The sequence below is a fragment of the Puma concolor genome, chromosome D3, assembly GCF_028749965.1.
Source record: "Puma concolor isolate L17-30 chromosome D3, mPumCon1.1.hap2, whole genome shotgun sequence".
In the NCBI taxonomy this organism is placed as follows: Eukaryota; Metazoa; Chordata; class Mammalia; order Carnivora; family Felidae; genus Puma; species Puma concolor.
The window spans coordinates 16,854,134-16,874,149 of NC_141678.1; the positions used below are offsets into that span (position 1 = coordinate 16,854,134).

Consider the following 20,016-nt stretch of genomic DNA (forward strand, 5'->3'; position numbering starts at 1 on the left):
GCACACAGCACCAGGAGAAGCAGAACTTCGTTCTCACCTCTATTTTGAGCTTCAGTGCTTTATTTCAGTATGAGGGAAAACAACAACAAACTGAAGTGTGCTTTCCGTCCTTTGAAAGGACAACTGTCAGGAAAGGAGAGCCGAGTTGCCAGGTGGGAGGGGAGAATTGGCAGAGAGAGTCTTTACGGCAAAACCAGGAATGAGGCGTTCTTGACTCCTCTTCCCTGGCGTGTTATGATCCAGGGAATGAAAAGAAATTTGACCCTGGATTAGTTCCCTCTTTGGATCCTCCTTCCACCATGTTCTCACACACTAGGACCAGCTGCCCATTCTGAGCTCAGAGCAGCCTCTTCAACAATTATTGGCCTAACCTGGCTTGTCAGGAAACCACCCCTGCCTCCCTTCCCCCCCCCCCCCCCCCCCCCCCCCCCCCCCCCCGCATTGGGCCTGGCTGCTCTGTTCTATACCAAGTACTGGAGAAGAGTGGCAAGTTCTTAGTAGGCCTGGTAGCTCCTAGATTCCCATCCTCTCCCTGCCGCGGCGAAACAAACTGTAGCCACAACATGCATTTACAGCAGCACAGTGAGATGTGATTGAGGGGCTTTGAACCTGGCTGGCCCGGGAAAGCAGTGGGGGGTGGATAGAGCTGTCTTTCCTTCTGGGCTGTCTCCATCTGTCCCTACCCCTTACATGCCCCATCCTACTCCCACCAAAAAGTAAAAAAAATCAGGATGTTTTTCACTGTCCATTGCTTTGTGTTTTAATAAACAATTTGCAGTGACACTGTTGAGATTGAGTTTGAACTTGATTGCGAAGAGGTGAAGTGATTGGGTGGGAAAAGGGAGACATGGGGGCTCACTTAGCTGCAAAGGGCTCTCCTGGGACAAGACCAGCGGCTTTTGTCCATTTTAGCCTCGTGTCTCTTGCTTTTGTTTTCGCCGGGATGTTTGGTTAAGAGAATGAAGTTCTGTAAAACTGCCTGGCCATTTCAGCCAGCAGTGCATTCAAGGAAAAATAAACAGTTGTTTTGTTTTGTTTCCACTTTCACTGGAATGCCAGGCCATGACTCGACTCTCCCTCCCAATGCACATCTTTCCCTCAGCTTCCATGACAGCCTGTGGACAGACCGAGCCCTGGGACGATTTTCTCTGCTTTCTCCTTTTCAGGTGTGTTGTCAGTGTTGAGTATACATTGGGAAGGATGTATATGCAGAAAGAGCAGGAAGGATTTTTTTCCCCTGTAATGAATCTACCTTGTTCACAGCTGAGGAGCATGAAACTCAAAAAACTTCATTTACCCCAGGCTAGTCAGTAAACAGTGAAGCCAGGTTTCAAATTCAGTCTATCTGCCTGCAAAGCCCCTGTTCTCTCTAAGCTATAAGGATAATTGTGAATATCCCTTAATGGAGCCCTTGAAATGGATGAGGCACAATGCCAAGCACTTTTACAGAAGTTATTTCTGTTTAATCTTCCACAAAACAGTTGGTATTAGCCTTACATAGGTGAAGTGACTTGCCCAAGGCCATAGAGCCAGCCTAGACGGAGCTAGGACTTTACACCAGGATTCTGGCTCATCATTACTCTCTATTACTCCGATTACCTTTCCTTTCCCCACCATGCTATGTGACTGGCTCCAGACTCCAGAACCTACCTGCTGTATTTCTCCAGCAAGAATGGAGGCTGCTGGTACCAGGAGAGTTTGGCCTACTTCCCTCAGTTATCCCTTAAAGGGCAGAATTCATTGCTCAGCTCCAAGAATGAGGCCAGTGTTGATGGCGTCTGTTCTCAGGGCCCAAATAAACCAGGAGGCCCACAGAGCCTCTTTCTTAGCTCGAGCCCACCCATAACTGGAGTTCTTTACTAATTCAGACCTAGCTGTTACTATTTCAAGTAGCTTTCCGCGAGCTGCCAAATGGGGGAAGAGACCTGAAGAAGCCTTGCTCTAGGGAGTTGCAGGGAGGAAAACTGACAGAAGATCTTGGGCCAAGTGCTGGGGGTTGGGTGAAACCGCTCCTTGGGTCCAGATCTTAATCTCGCGAAGGAAATCAGGCTCCCGGTTGGCTGGAGCCGGTGTGTCGGACCTTTCTCCATACTTAGTACCCCACCCCCCCTCCATCCCGTATAGAGGAAGAGAGAGGAGTTTTCTCCACATTTACTGGAAAGCTCGTTGCTATTAGCAGTGGTGAGGGGTCAAGGCAGAGAGGACGTGGAGCAGGGAGGTTCTGCAGTGGGATTGCCTCTGTTCTCTGACAGCCTGAGGTGGTAGGCACCTCACTGCAGGACTCTGGCCCTAGAGTCTTAGTTTTGTTTGTTGCCACCCACTTATATGTTAGTAAAAAATAACCCCACTTGCTCTTTTGGCTTGGCCTTGTGCTAAGACTTGCTGTCCTGGGTCTCCTTGCCGCTGCCACTGGAATCCATGTGTGGCTTCCTCAATCAAGCCTGGTCCCCAGCTCATTTCCCCTCAGCTCTCTTCAGGCACCATGCTCTCCCATCCAGCTCCACCTCTTCTCCCCATCTGGTGTGCCTGCCCTCTGCTGAGGGGTCCTGGAGAAAGGCCGCTGAAATATATTGGCATCGTGACCACTCACGATTCACGCCCCCTGGTACCAGCATCGTGCTTTCGTTGCTGGTTTTGATCTCTTCACTACATCCAGGGAAGATGTGTGACTCGCTTGACTTATAAAGGAGCAAACAAAGGCTCAGAGGGGATAGATGACCTGCCCGAAGTCACATAGCTGGTAAGTGACAGAGTGAGGAGTGGGACTAACCACACACTCATGCTCTTAATGCCATGATGTGCTGTTCTTTAAAAAACAAAACAAAACAAAAAACAATTAAATGAAGGTAACTGATGATGCTGGGTGATGGTTAAATGGAGGTTTATTATATCATTCCTTTTCTGAAAAAGAGAGTAACTCTTTAAGATGTAGTGATACAGGAAATACATGAGCATTTTTTTAATTTAAAGTTATATGGATGCAAAATCTGAAAACTTCTCATTCTCATACCTACTCATCTAATCCCTAGAGGAGAATATAGGTGATGGTCTGGTGGATATCTTTCCTTTTATATGTATTTTATATGTACATATATTTATATGTATATATGCATATATGCATATATACATATACACATATTGATACAGAATTTTTTTTTAATGTTTATTTTTGAGACAGAGAGAGACAGAGTATGAGCGGGGAGGGGCAGAGAGAGAGGGAGACACAGAATCGGAAGCAGGCTCCAGGCTCAAACCGTCTGTGCACAGAGCCCGATGTGGGGCTCGAACTCACAAGCGGTGAGATTCTGACTTGAGTGGAAGTCAGACGGTTAACTGATTGAGCCACCCAGGTGCCCCTACACAGATTTATTCTGCACATGTGCACATGTTTCTTCAGAATCCATTAGGGAATTATTGGGTCAAACATTATATGCATTTAAAAATTTGGAAGTACTGCCCTCCACAAGGCTCCATGAGTTTTCACTCACCAAGCTTGTGCTGTATGACTTGGGAATATGCGAGAAATCCCTTTTGGAAACAGGTGGGATATAAATACAAATTCTTGCTTTGTAAAAACAGCCCTCAGCCAGGGAGATGGTGACTTGGCTACTAGGGAAGTTACCAGTCAGTTCTCAGTCCCAGACCACAAGGCATGCCTGCAGTCCCAGCTTTGACCTGCCAGTTCGATGCATGCCACCTTTAGGAGGGAGTAGGAAGGAGGACTGAAGTTCCCAGTCTTTGCAGAAAAAGCCCTCTGATGTCTTGCTTACCTTGGTTGCACCAGCACCAGGCCCCACCTGCCTGGCCTGGTTTGAGTCAGACTGCCTGGCTACCCTGGGACTGCCCTGGAAAATAGCCACTGTCACACCTCTTACAGTAAGGAAAACAACCAGGAGAGGGACTTGCAGAGCTCAGAGCTGGGGTGAAAGAGTCTGGCCTGTCCATGCTGGCCTTCCCGCATCTAGCCCAGGGAAACCTTGGGTTAAAACTTGCTAATCCGGTAGCTCTGTGTTGTCCTCTTTTCTCCAAACATGGTGTTAGTTTATGTACTTTTCAAAAAACACTTTTTAAAAAAGCCTTTTGATATGCCTTAGAAAGATTGGTGAAGAGAAGTAGTGACAGATTGGAGTTTATAGCCCTTATTCTTCCTACTCCTTCCGTGTGTGTGTGTGTATGAACAAAGGTTCATAGGTAGTGACCCGAGAGAGTATAGGCCCCAGCTCCAGCTCCCTATGTAGGAGTTTTTATTTAATTTTCTTTTGAACAGGAAAAAGTGATCACATGTGAAGTTGCTTTTAAATTTTAAGAGAAGATAAGGCTACTTTGGTTTAACGTTTTCCTTCCGGACAAAGATCCTAAGATGTATATTTTTTAAATATATAAGCAACCCATGATCGTATGCTGGTGACAAAATAGTGCATAAGTAGCTCTCATGTCAAAAGTGACTATATTCTCTTTTTAGTTCGTTCCTCCTAATACTGTCTCCTCCCCCGAGGGAACTATGCTTAACACTTTAGTGTATCTCAAGATCTCTTCCTTTGCAGTTACAAATGCAGATCCATATATTCATGTCCTTTCTATTTTATTTATTTTTACTTTCTTTTTTTTAAGTTTATTATTTTGGGAGAGAGAGCATGAGCATGCAAGCGCCAGGGGGTGAAGGACAGAGAAGCCCAAGCAGGCTCTGTGATATCAGCACAGAGCCTGTGAAGGGGCTGGAACCCATGAACTGTGAGATCATGACCTGAGCCAAAATCAAGAGTCCATGCTTAACCAATTGAGCCAGCCAGGTGTGCTCCCCCTTTTGTTTTTCATGTCCTTTTTATTTTAAACAAATGGGATTCTGTGCCTTGTCCCCCCTGTCTCCTCCTACCCCCAATATGTCTTTAAGCTCTCTCTATACTGGTACATATAGATGGATCTCATTCTTTTTTTTTTTTTTTTTTTTTAACGTTTATTTTTGAGAGAGAGCACACATGCGCGAGCACACTTGAGCAAGTCTATGTGCGGACAACAGAGAGCCTGATGGGGGGGCTGGAACTCACAAACCGTGAGATCATGACCTGAGCTGAAATCAAGAGTCAGATGCTTAACAGACCAGCCACCCAGGGGCCTGGGATCTCATTCTTTTTAACAGCTGCATAACTTGAATGGATGCAACTGTAATTTATTGTAATTTTTCAATGTTGCAAATGGTCCTGTGGTAAACATCTTTGCACTAAACAACTATGTGCATAAAAGGGGTAATACATTTGTTACCATCCCTAGAAAGAGAAAAGTGGGGGATCCAGGTAACTATTCTTGAGAACTCTGAGAACAAAGGTTCAGTGAGCAAGTGAGTGGGAAATGGCTGCATTCTGAGCCTCCCTCCTGGTGATTTACAATTAAGTAGCATATTAAAAGTTCTGGAAATTCTTCAGTAACCACTCACTGCTGAGTGGTTTTAAAAGAGTTGTTTGCAAAGGGAAGGACTTTAATTCTTTGTACACATCTATTAAAATTTTCCTGAACGGTTTGGTAAATGCCACCGTGGTAATCTCTCAAAGACAGGACAGTTTTTAGATAGGAACTTGGCCACATACTGTTCCACCAGGCTGGGCAGCTGGGGTGTAGTAAGGTTTGGATTTTGTCCAGGAACGAGGCTAGGTCTGTCAGCCCCTCCCAAGCCCCTTACATAAGGTGAGAAGGACACAGCAAAGCCTGGCATAAATTAAGTGTTGAGGCTGACCATGGAGGGAAAGGTGGAGTTTCACTCTGGCCTAAGTCTGGGTAAGATGTGATACCACACTTAGCAGACACACTACATCAGTTGTAGGCCCAGGCCTCCAACACAGAAGCCTGTTGATCCAGAATCCCTAGAGAAGGAGCCAACCTGGGGTGTGAGAGGATGGCCTCAACCCACCCTTCACCCCCTCAACCCCCTGACCCACCTCTTCCAATTGGTGAAGTCATGGTTAACTTCCAGGGCTCAGTGCAGATGTTGCCTCTGTGAAGCCTCTTCCCGATTGGCCAGACCACTCTTGTGTGTTCCGGTAGCATCTTTGCTCTACCTCTTTTTAGAGCAGTTGGCCATCTGGCTCCTCTTTGAGTTCATTCATACTTACTGGGTTGGTCAAGAGGAAGGGCCACATAATGAATTATGTATTTCACAGTCTGTCCCAGCAAAGGGGAAGCTCCTTCATAGTGGAGCATTCCTTCACTCACTCACTTATTATTGAGCACCTACTGTGTCAGGCATTAGCTGGACTGCCAGAATACAATAGTGAGTAAGGTGGACCCAATCCCAGTCCTCATTCATATTCTTACATTCCCTGTAGTCTAGCACAAGGTCGAGCCCAAAGCCTGGCACAGTAGGATTTAGAAACTGTAATCTGGAAAGGTGCTTTTGCAAGGCAAGCACTTTTAACTTCTGTGCTACAGATTAAAAAACTCTCTCAAGATGCCTTGTCTACAGTTTATATGACAGAAAGTCATTTGACTGTATGAAATATTTTAAAGACATTTGAGGTGAGGTGACTTTGGGGACCTGATGGAGAGTCTGGGGGGTTGGCACCCCAGCCACCCTCGTGGCTTACCACCTGGCTGGGCCCAAGCAGGCGAGACGGCAGCCGGCCGCTGACCCGCAGGCCCCGCCCCCGCCCCCGCCCCACCCCACCCCTCCCCAGGTGCCACCCCGGGCCCCGCCCCCGCTCTCCATAGTTACGGCGCTGCGGAGGCGGCGGCCATCTTGGCGGCGGAGCGATGAGCGGGTCGAACCCGAAGGCTGCGACCGCGGGGTCAGCGGCTGGGCCGGGGGCGCTGGTGGCCGGCAAAGAGGAGAAGAAGAAGGCAGGCGGCGGTGTCCTGAACCGACTCAAGGCGCGGCGGCAGGCGCCCCCCCACGCGACAGAGGACGGCATCGGGGCGGCGGTCACGGAGCAGGAGCTGCTGGCTCTGGACACCATCCGGCCCGAGCACGTCCTGCGCCTCAGCCGGGTCACCGAGAGTGAGTGCCCGCTCGGCCGCGCCCTGCCCTCGCGCTGGGCCCCGGGCCCCTTGTCGCCTTCAGCGGAGCCGGCCGCTCGCCGCCCGACCGGCCCGGGGGTCCACCCTGTGGCTCCCTCGGTCGGCCAGGCCGCGCCGCCGGCCACTCCGCCGGGCGAGCTCTGCGCCTCCCACCCTCAACTAGCCTAGGTTGGGAAGGGGTTCTCTTTGAGCTTGACTGCGTTCCCCTGCGTCCAGCCACGCCAGGCTTCTCCTGGGCCGGCCGCAGCTGGGCCTCCAGGCCGGCCGTTCTCCTCCTCAGCTGGATCTGTGTGGGTAGGGAGCCCCCCTTAAGCTTAACTGGATCCTCTTGACCCTGGTAAGTGGGACTGCTGCCCCCTCATCCTGGAAGACCCACAGGTATCAGTGAAGTTCCTGCCGAGCCAGGCTCCCTCATCCTGCCCACTTCCAGCTTCTGCAGCGTCTGCCTGCCCAGACCCCTACCTTCTTCCTCCGCCTTTCTGCACCCCGGCCCTTGACAGCCCCCCTCTCCAGCCTGGCTTGACCGCCCTACCTCTTTTGGTCCCAAGCCTTGTCCCTTTGTGTGCAGGGGCGTTCTTCCTTCCTCAAACAGTGGCATTTCATGCAGATTTTAAACAGCCACATTAAAAAGTATGTTGATAAAGTTTCAGTTTTATGTACACGATCCAAAATGTGACTCCTGCTCTTGACACGTGTTCTAGTGAACTGGGAATGTGTCCTGCAACCATTCTACTACACCTTTTCATGGATGTAGGTACGGGTGGGAAGAAACATATTGCCCACCCCCCTGTCCTGGTTCTCCTTCCTTTCTCTGTTCTCTTCCAAGCCGAGCCCTGACCTGATGCCCTTTGTCTTGCTATTTCTTCCCCAGGGTTTGCAGTCACCTTGTTAGACCCTGCTGCCCTCCACACTTCTAACCCTGCAGCACCCGCACTCCCGCCGCGGACCTAAGGCTGCCACAGTGTCCTCTGCTGAACGGCTTTAGCTGTCAGCCTGGGGCCGCTCGGGTGTACTCAGGGAGCTGGTGGCAGTTCCAGTGATGTGGGGACGGGAGTTCAGGCGGTTGGCCTTGGTCCAGCCAGTATGAAAAGGAATTCCCATCTCTTAAGAGGTTTAACCTGATTCTGGATATTTCCATGTCCCCATTTGCCATCACTGTTTGAGTCGGGCCTGTCCGTTGCATGCCTGAGTATATCTTTAGTAGGTCTTGCTCTTCAGTTCTGACCCAGTTTTCATTCGGGGCCCTGAATGTATAGAAGTGCTCATCACCTGAGCCTTCTAACCTCCTACTTTCTCCTCATACCAAGGGGGAATCAGGCTGTTGTAATGCCTGGCCCTAAGCAGTGTTCTTGGTGGGCAGAGGTCCTGTGTAGGGGCTTGGGATTGGTGCTGTGGCTCAAATTCATGTCAGCAGCCTACTGGAGAAAGCCACAGGTCAGAGCTTGGTGACCTCTGGATTTTGTTAGCCTGTCCCGTTCAGTTGTGTATGGAGTACCCTCTAAAGGTGCAGAACCTTCCTCAGTCTTTTTCAGATTTAGGAAGTAATCAGGAGCTCTTCAGTTTGCCATCATGCGGTCAGGAGTCATCGTAGAAAGAAATCAGCAAAGTTTTCTCTGATCAGTACTGTATTGACCAGCTGCTCAGGTTGTCAGAGGTTCCACGTTACTTTGGCCCAGTACCCTCACCAGCCAGTCTGTCCTGTCACCTGTGTAGATGTGGCCCACTGCCTGATTTGGTACAGCCCACAAGCTGAGAATGGTTTTTACAGTTTTAAATAGTTCAGCGGGGGAGGGGGAGAAGTCTTGCCCCACATGGTTCCATGCAATTCGTATTTCAGTATCTGTAAATACTTTTATTGGACTACAGCTATGCTCATTCATTTGTGTGTTGTCTGTGGCTGCTTTTGCGCTACAGTGACAAGAGTTGAGTGGTTGTGATAGAGACAGTGTGGCCCCAGAGTCTAAATTATTTATGATCTGGCACTTTGCAGAAAAAGTTTGCTGCTCTCTGCTTTGTGATACTAATGGCTGGCAAACAAGTACTACATTAGCCATTAGATTAGCATGAATGTTTTTAAGTGGATTTCTAAAAAAAATTCTGTCCTGTTGTGATATTCAAGGGGTTTCCAAAGGAATCCCCTTATACTATCCCTGTTTCTTAAAGTGTTACAGTAATCTTTCATGCAAACCAAATCCATGCTCTTTTTTTTTCTTTCTTTGATCCCCTTATTCTCTTCCTGCAACATTTGCTTTTAACGTAAGGGGAAGTTTTTGAGTGTATTTTAAGTGAGTTGTGTAAGAAAAAAACCTGAGTTTGCTTCAAAACTTGAGGAAGAAATGAATGGTAGTTTTGGATGATTATTTAACAGCATTGGTGTCTCTCTCTCTCTGTCTCTCATTTCAGATTATTTATGTAAACCTGAAGATAACATCTACAGTATTGATTTCACCCGCTTCAAAATTCGAGATTTGGAGACAGGGACGGTGCTTTTTGAGATTGCCAAACCTTGTGTTTCAGGTAGGCCTCAGTACTGTAGCAGTCACTTCAAAGGGTCCTTGAGGCTCGAATTTGTGTGTACCATTGCATCCTGTGGCATGGACTCCAGCGTGTCCACTTCCTTGCCTCCTCCTGAAGCTTGGGCTGCCAGGTGCCCTGGTTTGCAGCTGCGCTAAGAGACTGATGTTTGCCGAGTATCTGCTCTGTGCTGGGTGCTGTGTCCCACATGTTTCTGTTTACATCAGGTCATGTGATCCTCACATCTCTGTGAGGAGCTATTACTCCCATTTTCCAGATAAGGAAACTGAGTCTCAGAATTTCCAAGTGACTTTCCCACGGTCCTGTGCTCATTCCTCTTACCATGTTGCCTCTGTTTAGGAAAGGAAGCCTTGGAATTAAAAGTACAATGAAGAAAGCTCACCTGAGCCGTGTGTCCTGGGGACACTGGAAGGGTCATGCTGGGGGTCCCATTCCAGGCTCACCTGTCTTCTCGCTCGCTTTCCTTTCAACAGTGCCTTCTATTTTCTTGTAAGGCCTAGTTTGGATGTTAATCTCCACCATTTTCTGGAGGAACAGAAAGCCCAGACCCATGAACTCACCTACTTGGGATTCCTTAAATTAGCCTTGAATAGATGCTTCCTGTGTTGTAGTGCACGCAGCTCCAGGGTGGTTCCTCTCTGGCTAGCCAGGCCACATCAAAGTCTTTGGAGCTCATCACTGGAGACGGAGCACCTCCTGGAGTTAGTTACTGGAACACCAGCACAGATGACTGCAGTATCCACTGAGGTCTGAATCAAGAATTCTTTTTGCAAAACTCTTCTCATATGATTTGCTACTCAGAAAGAGCCTGTAAATTTGGTAAGGCAGGTGTTAGTAGCCCAGACAGGTCGAAGGGCTTTCCTGAGAAGGTCTCGGCTCAGGTTCATTGCACAGGCAAGGCTAGAGCCCTGGTCTTCTCACCCCACCTGGCATCCTTCATGCTCTCATAATCTAGTGCTGACCAAGGCACCTGAAGGCTCCAGCTTGTGGATACTTAGCTGGTATTGGGAGGATCAGGGCCAGGCAGCCTCCTGGGTCTGTGGTACTCACGTCCCTACGCGAAATGTCCCAGTACTTTGGATGTTTTGAGGACCCCATGGCCATTTCAGATGTGTGGACTTGGACTAGGCTGGGCCCAGAGTAGTCATTTCAGTACAAAACTGAACTGTCTCAAACAGGGAGGCTACAGAACTTGTAAAGACACCTTGATTTTTGGGGCGCCTGGGTGGCTCAGTCGGTTGAGCGTCCAACTTCGGTTCAGGTCATGATCTCACGGTCCGTGAGTTCGAGCCCCGCGTCGGGCTCTGTGCTGACAGCTCAGAGCCTGGAGCCTGTTTCACATTCTGTGTCTCCCTCTCTCTCTGATCCTCCCCTGTTCATGTTGTGTCTCTCTCTGTCTCAAAAATAAATAAATGTTAAGAAAAAAAAAATTTATAAAAAAAAAAGACACCTTGATTTTCAACTTCTCCAGTCTTTACCTGTAAGGATCTTGATTCACTTAGAATATGCTCACACTGAATCAGTACCCTCCTACTACACTTGTTCTGATGAGTTTGAATCCCTGAGATTTGGTCTGATTCTCTCTGAATCACATTGTTGGAGTGAGGGCTCTAGAGTCTCTGGCTCTGAACGCCTGCTCCGTCTGGTTCCCCATTTGCTCTTGGGCTTGTGATAGGCAGAGGGACGTTTGGGGTTAAAAAAGACAGAAGTTGCACCCACATTCAGCCAATACCTGGAGAACATTTTTTTGTGGGATACTGGATGGCTACTAGTGGGAACTATCTCCTTGTTCACATTAAAATGGTTCTCTGATTCATTTTACAAAACTTCCATTTCCTGGGCTCAGGAATGGACTAGACTCACCCTCAGTCAGGTCCAGCATGTTGGCTTATTGCTTACCTACCTCACTGTTTCCCAGGTTGTCAGTGTCTGATTTGGCATGGCCTGGGATAGGCGTTACAAGGCTGTAGGCCCATGTCTTCCATTTAAATGACAAGATTATGTCTTGGAGCTTGTCTTTGCTGCCTGTCAGAAAGTTTTGTGTTCTCTGAACTCGCCTTTTGCCTATTTTCAACCTTCGTAGGCATGTTCTTTTGGTTAGCAGCTAGCACTGCGACCTGATAACTATGTATAATATAGACCATGCCAGGGACCTAGTACCCAGCCTGTGTTTCAAGCTTCACTCTTAGGATACGTCCCAAGCCACTCAACTACATAAAAGGTAAATAGCTTAATGTTTATAAGAACAAGCTTCAAGTCAGATGGACCTGGGTTCAAATCCCTGTTCCCTCCGTGTATTGTTTGGGGAAATTTGAACTTGCTGCTTAACCACTCTGGGCTTCTGCATCCTTATCAATAAGATGGAGATAATGATGACTCTCCACAGGGTTGGGAGGATTCTGTGAAATGATCAGCGCAGGGCCTGCTATGTAGCAAGTGCCCAGTAAATATCAGCCATCCTGCCGTTGGTGTTAGTGCTGTTAATTGATTGTGTTGTTTGGTGGCGCTGAGACAGTACGCTCAGGATTCCTTGTGCTCTTTCAGACCAAGAGGAGGAGGAGGAGGAGGAGGAAGGTGGAGATGTGGATATCAGCGCGGGACGTTTTGTCCGCTATCAGTTCACACCGGCATTTCTCCGCCTCCGCACAGTCGGAGCTACGTGAGTACCAGTATTTCTGGAGGGAGAACACTCGTTTGTCCACAAAGAATGTTCTTGGTTGGGTTCTGGGTTGGCTTTAAAGAAGGGAGGAGGCAAAGTAGGGCTCACAGAGATTTATTTTGCAGAGTGGAGTTCACAGTGGGAGACAAACCTGTGTCAAACTTCCGGATGATCGAGCGGCACTATTTCCGGGAACGCTTGCTGAAAAACTTTGACTTTGATTTCGGCTTCTGCATCCCCAGCAGTAGAAACACTTGTGAACATATCTATGAGTTTCCCCAGCTTTCTGAGGATGTCAGTATGTATCCCCTGACTTCTTCCCCGTCCTAAATTCTTAGGACTAGAAGGAACAAACTTTGGAGTCTATCTGGTCCAACACCCTCATCTGGCAGAGGAGGGAGGTAGTGACATGATGCCTCTCCGGGCATTTGACCTCAGGCTTCTCATTTCCTAGTGCTCCTGTCTAGGGTTTCAAATTCTGCCTGTATGGGAGCATCAGAGGTTTTAATAATGCAGGACATCTGCTTTGGGTGCCTGCTGCAGGGAAAGGGGGTGACTGAGGAAGAGGAAGAGAGGGCCGTGATGATTTCTGGGACTAGGGTTAGCCGGAGCGCCTCTCCGAGCCTCCGTTAGGCTTGCTTTTCCACTGTGTGCTAGTCATTGGCTTCTGCTCGGCGCTCCTTCTTTGCCCTCCCCTTTCTCCTTAGAGGGAGAAGCTAAGCTGGGGACTCAATAGAATCAGAGGTCTGGGGGCCTCGTCTTTCCCATTCCCTGCAAGTAGAGGTTGCGTAGATAAACTGTCAGAATAGAGCCACAGGAAATAGGGAGGTCTTACAGGGTTTGGAACAGAAGGAATGGCCGGATGGAAGTCACGTCTTAGGAAGAGTAATCCTGTAGTCCTGTGGAAGAAAAGCTGGGGAGGCACCAGAGGGAGGAGCCGAGGCAGGGGAAGAGGTGGACAGGGGAAGAGCAGCCTTTATCAGTTCCCATGACTCTGGTGGAGCTCTCTCAGGCTGGCATTATCTGTTAGTAACCAGGGAAAATGGCTCCAGAACATTGAGAATATGAGCGGGAGCCTGTGAATAGTGTGGGGGTTTGGCTGAGTTGTAGGGAAGGATCTGCATATACTGACTGGTTTTCTCAGAATCCCATGTCCTTAAAATTGTTGTATTCTGAAAGCCAGAATGTTCTTCACTCACATGGCAGTGCTGCTTTTAGGTAAAATGAGGATTGCTGCCTGGGGTGGGCTGTTTATGACAGCATCTGGTCCTGGTTTTAAACCCGCTCCCCAAGCTGTGCCAGGATATGTAGATACTTGCAAGGAAAGATTATGCATAGTAGTACAAGTTTTTACCCAAGGTGGTAGAACTTTTCTTCTTGAAAACACATAAGCTAAAAGAGTGTGGCGGTCAATATTCTGGATATGAACCAAGTAACTTTGGCCTAGGTGGGTCCAAAGGACTTTCAACAGTCAGTTTCATCTTTTGAGACCTGTGGTAAACGAGAGTGTTTCCTCCAGAGGAACCAAAATAGCTTGTGATCGTTAACTCAGAACTGATCAGAGGTAGTGACTGTTAATTATCTTGACTTTCCAGAATGGTTAAAGAGGCCTGGGCAGCTGCCTGGACAAATGAGATTTAAATCTGGATCCCAAGACAAGCAGACCTTTTGCTGAATCTTTTGCGAGTTAATACCCTGAGCCATCCCCGGAAAAGGCTCCTTGCCCTTTGTCACCCCTCACTCATGTATACCTAGGATTCCTTTGGTTGTCAGGAGTGCCTATGGGAAGTGGGCCCAGTGAGGCACAGCTTTTGGAATTTGGACCAGAATGTCTAGAGGTGGGGAACAGACCAGAAGTACTGAATAAACAATGTGCAGTAGTCCATGTTCGGCAAAGGGTAATCCTGTTTTCCTGGGGTTCCGAGTACGAGTCCAGGCTCGAGATGCTCAAGGAGTGCCATGTCAGAGAGAGGATTGCATCCTTGTGTTGAAGTGGGTATCATGTTTAAGTTGGGGGCCTCTTTGGTCCTCTCCAGCTCTCTAAGCCTGGCCCCCTCTGTTCTGACCTCATTACTCTAACAGTATACGCACATGTTCTGGAGGGCTGGACTATGAATTTTAGAGGGGGCACTAATTTTAATTTTTAAAGAGGTTTTTTTTTTTTTATTTTTATTTTTTTTAGAGAGAGAGTGGGGAAGGGGGAGAGAGTGGGGAAGGGGCAGAGATGGGGGGAACAGAGGATTCAAAATGGGCTTTGTGCTGACGGCAGAGAACCTGATGCAGGGCTTGAACAGGGCTCGAACTCACAAACTGTGAGATCATGACCTGAGCTGAAGTCTGATGCTTATCAGCTGAGCCACCCAGGTGCCCCTAGAGGGGATACTAAGTTTTCCCCCACCAATTCTGTGGGGCAGACTCACGTGTAAGTCTTTGCTTTTTCCCTTTCTCTGACCTGCAGTTCGTCTGATGATTGAAAATCCCTATGAGACCCGTTCTGACAGCTTCTACTTTGTTGACAACAAGCTGATAATGCACAACAAGGCCGATTATGCCTATAATGGAGGCCAGTGACCGCTGTGGGAGTGGACGGGGAGGTGCTTTGCTGTGGCCCGAGGTCCTGGCACATGGAGGTGGTTGAACCTGCTGTTCGTCAACACACATCTGGAACCTGGTCCCAGGAAGCCAAGGCTGGGGTGGTGGTTTCCTGTGCTCCAAGAGAGGTGCCAAGCAGTGCTGTGTTTTCTTCCCCAGTACTTTTTCTTCCCTTTTCCCCTACCCCTTAGGTTGCAGACGTATTATAGTAATGTGAAGGATTAGGGTAAGGCTACTGGAATCCAGAGAAAAAAGAAAATTTATTTTCACGTAGTCATAGCTGCCTGCTGGTTGTGCTGATGAGCCCGGGCCACTACGGGCACAGCTGTGTCAGGGTAAGGAGGCTCTGGCCAGCCGGCTTGCCAGTCAGCGGCTTTTCCATAGGTTACTGGGTGCTGTGAGAAGCTGAACGGTGGGTCTCTTCCAGGCAGCTCGCCCTCTCACTTGCAGTATTGCCGGTGGCACGGTCTGACCTCAGTTTGAGCGTAGTTCGAAAGCAACTGGAAAAAAAGGGGGTGTGTGTGGGTGCCAGGGGTGGAGGCACCAGTGGCCGGCAGGGCTGCCAAACTGAAAAGTCCATGTTGTGGAGAGGCCTGCTTCTCTGTCTGACTTCCAGGATCCTCCGCCAGCCCTCCCGGGGATACGACAAGGTTTCAGCCTGGCAGTGCCTTCTGTTCCCGCTTTGGAGGAAAGACGAGCTTGCTCTGCGTGTCCTGCCTCCTGACTTTTGAGTATCTCCTGAAATAGAATGTGGCAGTGTTTGCTCTCGGAGCAGTAGGATCTCTTGAGGCCACATCAGGCCTCGTATTTTGTGTTTTTTGTTTCATTTTTTTATTTCTAGGCTTCTTTCAGAGAGGTTTTATAAGATGTCAGTGGTGTTCCCAGCATATGTGATGTGTGGTTAGACTTCTGATAGTATTAATCAGGTTCCTGGGGCTAATCTGGCTCGTGTTGGGACTGGATATAGTTACGGACCAACAGCTACTTAAAGGAAGGATTTGATTTTTCAACACAGGAGAGCCTGCAGGATTGGCTTTGATGGGGATTTGCGTCTGAAACTCTGTAGATTTCTTATTTAGGAGGATTTTCCTGTCTGCCTTTCTACTGAAGTAGTTTCTGGAACCATCCTGGCAGGTCAGACCTCTAATGCATATTCTGATCCTTCATACTGCTAGTTGGAGTTCTTTTGGTTGTTTGGAAAGGATGAACTAGCCTGAGGTGGCTCTCGAAGGGTGCTCTCAAAAAACCTTCCTTGCACATCCTTGTGGGTTATGTTTGTCCTCAGGCCCTTACTGGATAGACTCTTGCCACCTCAGCTCCGTATGGTTGTCTGACTGTAGGTGGCTTTAGCTGACCCTCTGATAAGATTGTTGCTGTGGCCAGGATTTTGCATCGATAGAAAGGTAGCAGTAGGAAGGGCCCAAGTATGTGGTGATAGTCATTGTGAAGCATCGTAGTAACTGACGGAGAGCAGTCTCCCAAGATGCTTGGGACAAAAGCCATGCGGGGCCCAGGATGGAAGGGCCAGCGCTTTGCCACAGAAAGCCCCTGTGCATTCACTAACCAGTGTCTCTCCCTGTTTGGATTCTAGAGCGTGAGTGGCCTTGAACCTTGGCCTAGTAGTGCTCTGTGCCAGGCCAGAATCTGGGCTGTGCCAGGTGCTGGCAGCTTTCTCACTGAGAAAACCCTTACTTGTGTGTGTTGGCACTGGGTCCAACCGCTGAGGAGGGAAGAGACCAGGCACCCTGCAGACGGCTTACTCATCGCCAGGCCGGGTGAATCTTAGAACCGGAGTCCACTACAAATCTAGGTGCCTTATGTGTGGCTCTGTCCCACATGCTGCTGGGGATAGCTGCATTGGCCTCCTTCCCTCCTCCTCTGTGGACAGACATCAGCACTGCTTCCTTACCTTCGGTTTCTCCTCTAGCATATTTGTGTGTGCATATTGAGCTTGAGAATCGCCCCTTCTCTATGTGACAGCGGCCTAATCAGGAGATTTTCTACTATTTGATATTCACTTAGTATCTAGGATGTGGTTTTTGGAGCTTCCAGAGCTCTGCTCAGTTGAGTATGTCTTGGAAACGTGTCCCAGGATAGATCATGTCTTGTGGACTCGTGGGCTGTCTCTTATATGCAGTGTTAGCCTTTGCCTGGAGGGCAGAGGAGGCAGGCATTCTGGCCTGAACAGTGCTGTATTCTCCTCCCCACTGGCTTGCCTTAGTCTCACTGGGGACGGTTTTGAGGCCATGTGCTCAGTCTGTGCCATCTTCTGCTCCAGAAGGTCTGTCTGGTATTCTGTACCTGGGAGTCTGGATTCGTATGTCTCATTACTCAGGAAATCAGAGTTAACCACCCTGGGGTGTTAACCAGGGTGAGTTTCAAATTCAAGTTTTTTTCCTGAACTGGGGAGAGAATTGGAAGTCATATTTTCTCTGAAAGTAGCTGAAGCAATCAGGAGTTGAATCAGGAGGCCATGTTATTAAGTTATCTGGACTGTTGATAGCACTTGTCTTGGGGGTAATCAAACCATTGGAGGGGGAAAACGACCTGCACGGGGAGACCCTGCCTTCTGTTCAGAGCTGGTATCTGAGCGGCAGCTCCCGGAGGAATACATTCCAGCAGACCGCCGGGCCCATCTGTTGCCACGGGGCCTGACGCCTGTACCTCTTCCTCTCCTGTCTTGCTCCTGTTCCTCTGCCTTGGAATCTCCAGGAAGAGTATCTCTCTTTTCCTGTGGAGCCTTTGGGCTAAGATGCCCTTCTTGCTTCTCCAAAGAAGATCCCTGTTGATTTCATTCTGTCCTAAAGAGTACGCGGAAGAAATAACAACTTAAAGTAGCTGTGGGCTAACGTAGGCTTCCCCGTCCTGGTATGTTGGCTCGGAGATCTCTTGCAGAGAAAGCAGTTTTCAGGGGCATGCAGACTCCCTGAAGACACTTACGGCCTTTGGGCCATCTGATTCTCAGAGAGGGCCAGTGATTCAGGGAAGCTGGGGCTAACTGTAGACCAGCGATTCTTGAAATGGCAGTGACGGGGAATCTTCAAGGGGAATGCCTTCAAGGGACATTCATTTCTGGAATGGATTTCATAGGCTATGTGGACTGGATGAATTAGGTGAGTCTTGCCTTAGTGTCCTGCCACCCCTGTAGGCTCCCAGGGCACTCTTTTTTCTCTGTCAAGTCACTTTCTTTTGGTGGCTATTGTCACCACGATGTCAGTGAGGTTTGGGGACTGGAGACAGCCTGCCCCCAGAATCCCAGCATAGATTTCCTTGCCAGGGCATGGGGCAAGGGGTTCCTGTGCAGAGGTGCTGCCGTCCCCAGTGTGAGAGCCTGGTCGTCAAATCATCACTTACTCACATTCCATGTTACAGAACATCTTCGCCACAAGAGGGGTCTGGTGGAGGTGGATTTACCCTTGTTTTACAAAGGATCATGTAAAGTCATTGAAGTTGTGAAAGTCTATTTTTTTTCCCCTGTAAATCTATTTTTCACAGAATATAAGAAACATCAATGACCTGATCTGTCCTTCCTCCTCTTTCCCCTTCACCCAAGATCCTCATTCCAGTTTGTATTGTCTTTGTGTCCAAAGTAAACTAGGTGACCTATTTGTATAAAATGTTATTTTGTCACAAGAGACAGTAATAAAAGATTTTCACAGTACACGCATCCTCTCTTGTGTCCTGAGTGGGCCCTTTGCATTGCTGGGGGGAGCAGGTGTGGGGTGGGAATGGGCTCTGAGTTTCTTTATGTGACCTTTCTGTAAATAATGAGTAGAGGTGGCTTCTAGGGTGAACAGGGAACAGTGTTTGGCTTTAGATTTTATATTTTTGCTTTGTTTCACTGGGGAACTTTGGGAATTAAACATTTGTGTATTTTAAAGTTAGGCTTATTAAGGTGTACTTTAACTGCAGTAAAATTGACCTGGTTTAAGGGTACAGTTGGATGAGTACGCAATCTTATTACCCCATCACAATCTGATACAGGGATTTTGCGTCACCCCAGAAAGTTCCCTCAGGTTCCTGGTGTTGGCAAAGGGCAGTTCCAGTTCCCTTCCTTCACCCAAACCTCCTGCAACCATTGTCTGGTTTCTGTCTCTACTGGGAAATTTGCCTACTTTTAATATAAAACAACATTCTTGTTTAAGGTGAAAATACAATTTTATTTTTTTAAATTAAAAAAATTTTTCAACGTTTACTTATTCTTTTTTTTTTTTTTTTTCAACATTTATTTATTTTTGGGACAGAGAGAGACAGAGCATGAACGGGGGAGGGGCAGAGAGAGAGGGAAACACAGAATTGGAAACAGGCTCCAGGCTCTGAGCCATCAGCCCAGAGCCTGACGCGGGGCTCGAACTCACGGACCGCAAGATCGTGACCTGGCTGAAGTCGGACGCTTAACCGACTGCGCCACCCAGGCGCCCTCAACGTTTACTTATTCTTAGAGCACGAACAGGGGAGGGGCAGAGACAGGGAGACAGAATCTGAAGCAGGCTCCAGACTCTGAGCTGCCAGCACAGAGCCTGACATGGGGATCGAACTCAGGAGCTGTGAGATCATGACCTGAGCTGAAGTCAGATGCTCAACCAGCTGAGCCACCCAGGAACCCTGAGGTGACAATACAATTGTAAAGTATGTCTGGTTTAGATGGTCTGTGGCACCCAAAGCAATTATCGGCCTCTGTTCACTCACTCATTTCCCCCTCTCCTGCTTTTTCCTGTCTTCTTTCACCCAGGGCTGGCGCTCAGGTGGGCCAATAGAAAGGTGAGGAAGGCCTCAGAGCATTTGCCAACCACAGTCATTCATCTGGCTTTAAAGTATTGTGGATTTAGAGGTTTTCTTTTAAATGAAAGGTAACATATTAAGGACTTTGCCACATCTTTTCATTGATCTCCGGGGATGCAGGGCAAGGCCTTGGTGGAAGGCACATTTTGACCTGCGGGTCAGTGCTGCGGACAGGTGCCTGGCTGAGTTACAGCGGGAGAAAGACCGGGATGGAGGGATGTGTAGGTGCTTGGGAGGGTGTGGAGGTCTGACACATTTGTGTTAAGGGAAGACCGTTGTCAGCAACTGGAATTGCCAGTTTCCTGGGGAGGGTGAAGGCGTCCTGGGGCGGATGCTAAGGACCAAATGCATGGCATCGGGAGCAGTGCCCCACAACTGCGAGTGAGATGGGAACTACAGCAGAACAAGGGGGTAACATCCCTACTCCTCCCGCCCCCCACAGC

The 20,016-nt window shown here is 48.6% G+C and overlaps 1 protein-coding gene across 1 annotated transcript; it reads left to right on the forward strand.

Annotated features, from left to right (window-relative positions):
* Positions 1-6,711: 6,711 nt before the first annotated feature.
* UNC119B (unc-119 lipid binding chaperone B) lies at positions 6,712-18,452 on the forward strand. The gene is made up of 5 exons (XM_086681850.1): positions 6,712-6,985; positions 9,409-9,522; positions 12,085-12,199; positions 12,325-12,497; positions 14,658-18,452. The coding sequence occupies exons 1-5, from the start codon at positions 6,742-6,744 to the stop codon at positions 14,768-14,770; spliced, it is 759 nt and encodes a 252-aa protein (XP_086537976.1). The 5' UTR covers positions 6,712-6,741; the 3' UTR covers positions 14,771-18,452.
* Positions 18,453-20,016: the final 1,564 nt, after the last annotated feature.

Coding starts and splice junctions, on each gene's coding strand:
- UNC119B (XM_086681850.1), top strand. CDS start 6,742: ATGAGCGGGTCGAACCCGAAGGCTGCGACCGCGGGGTCAGCGGCTGGG. Junction 6,986..9,408: donor CCTCAGCCGGGTCACCGAGA/GTGAGTGCCCGC, acceptor CTCTCATTTCAG/ATTATTTATGTAAACCTGAA. Junction 12,200..12,324: donor CTCCGCACAGTCGGAGCTAC/GTGAGTACCAGT, acceptor TTTATTTTGCAG/AGTGGAGTTCACAGTGGGAG.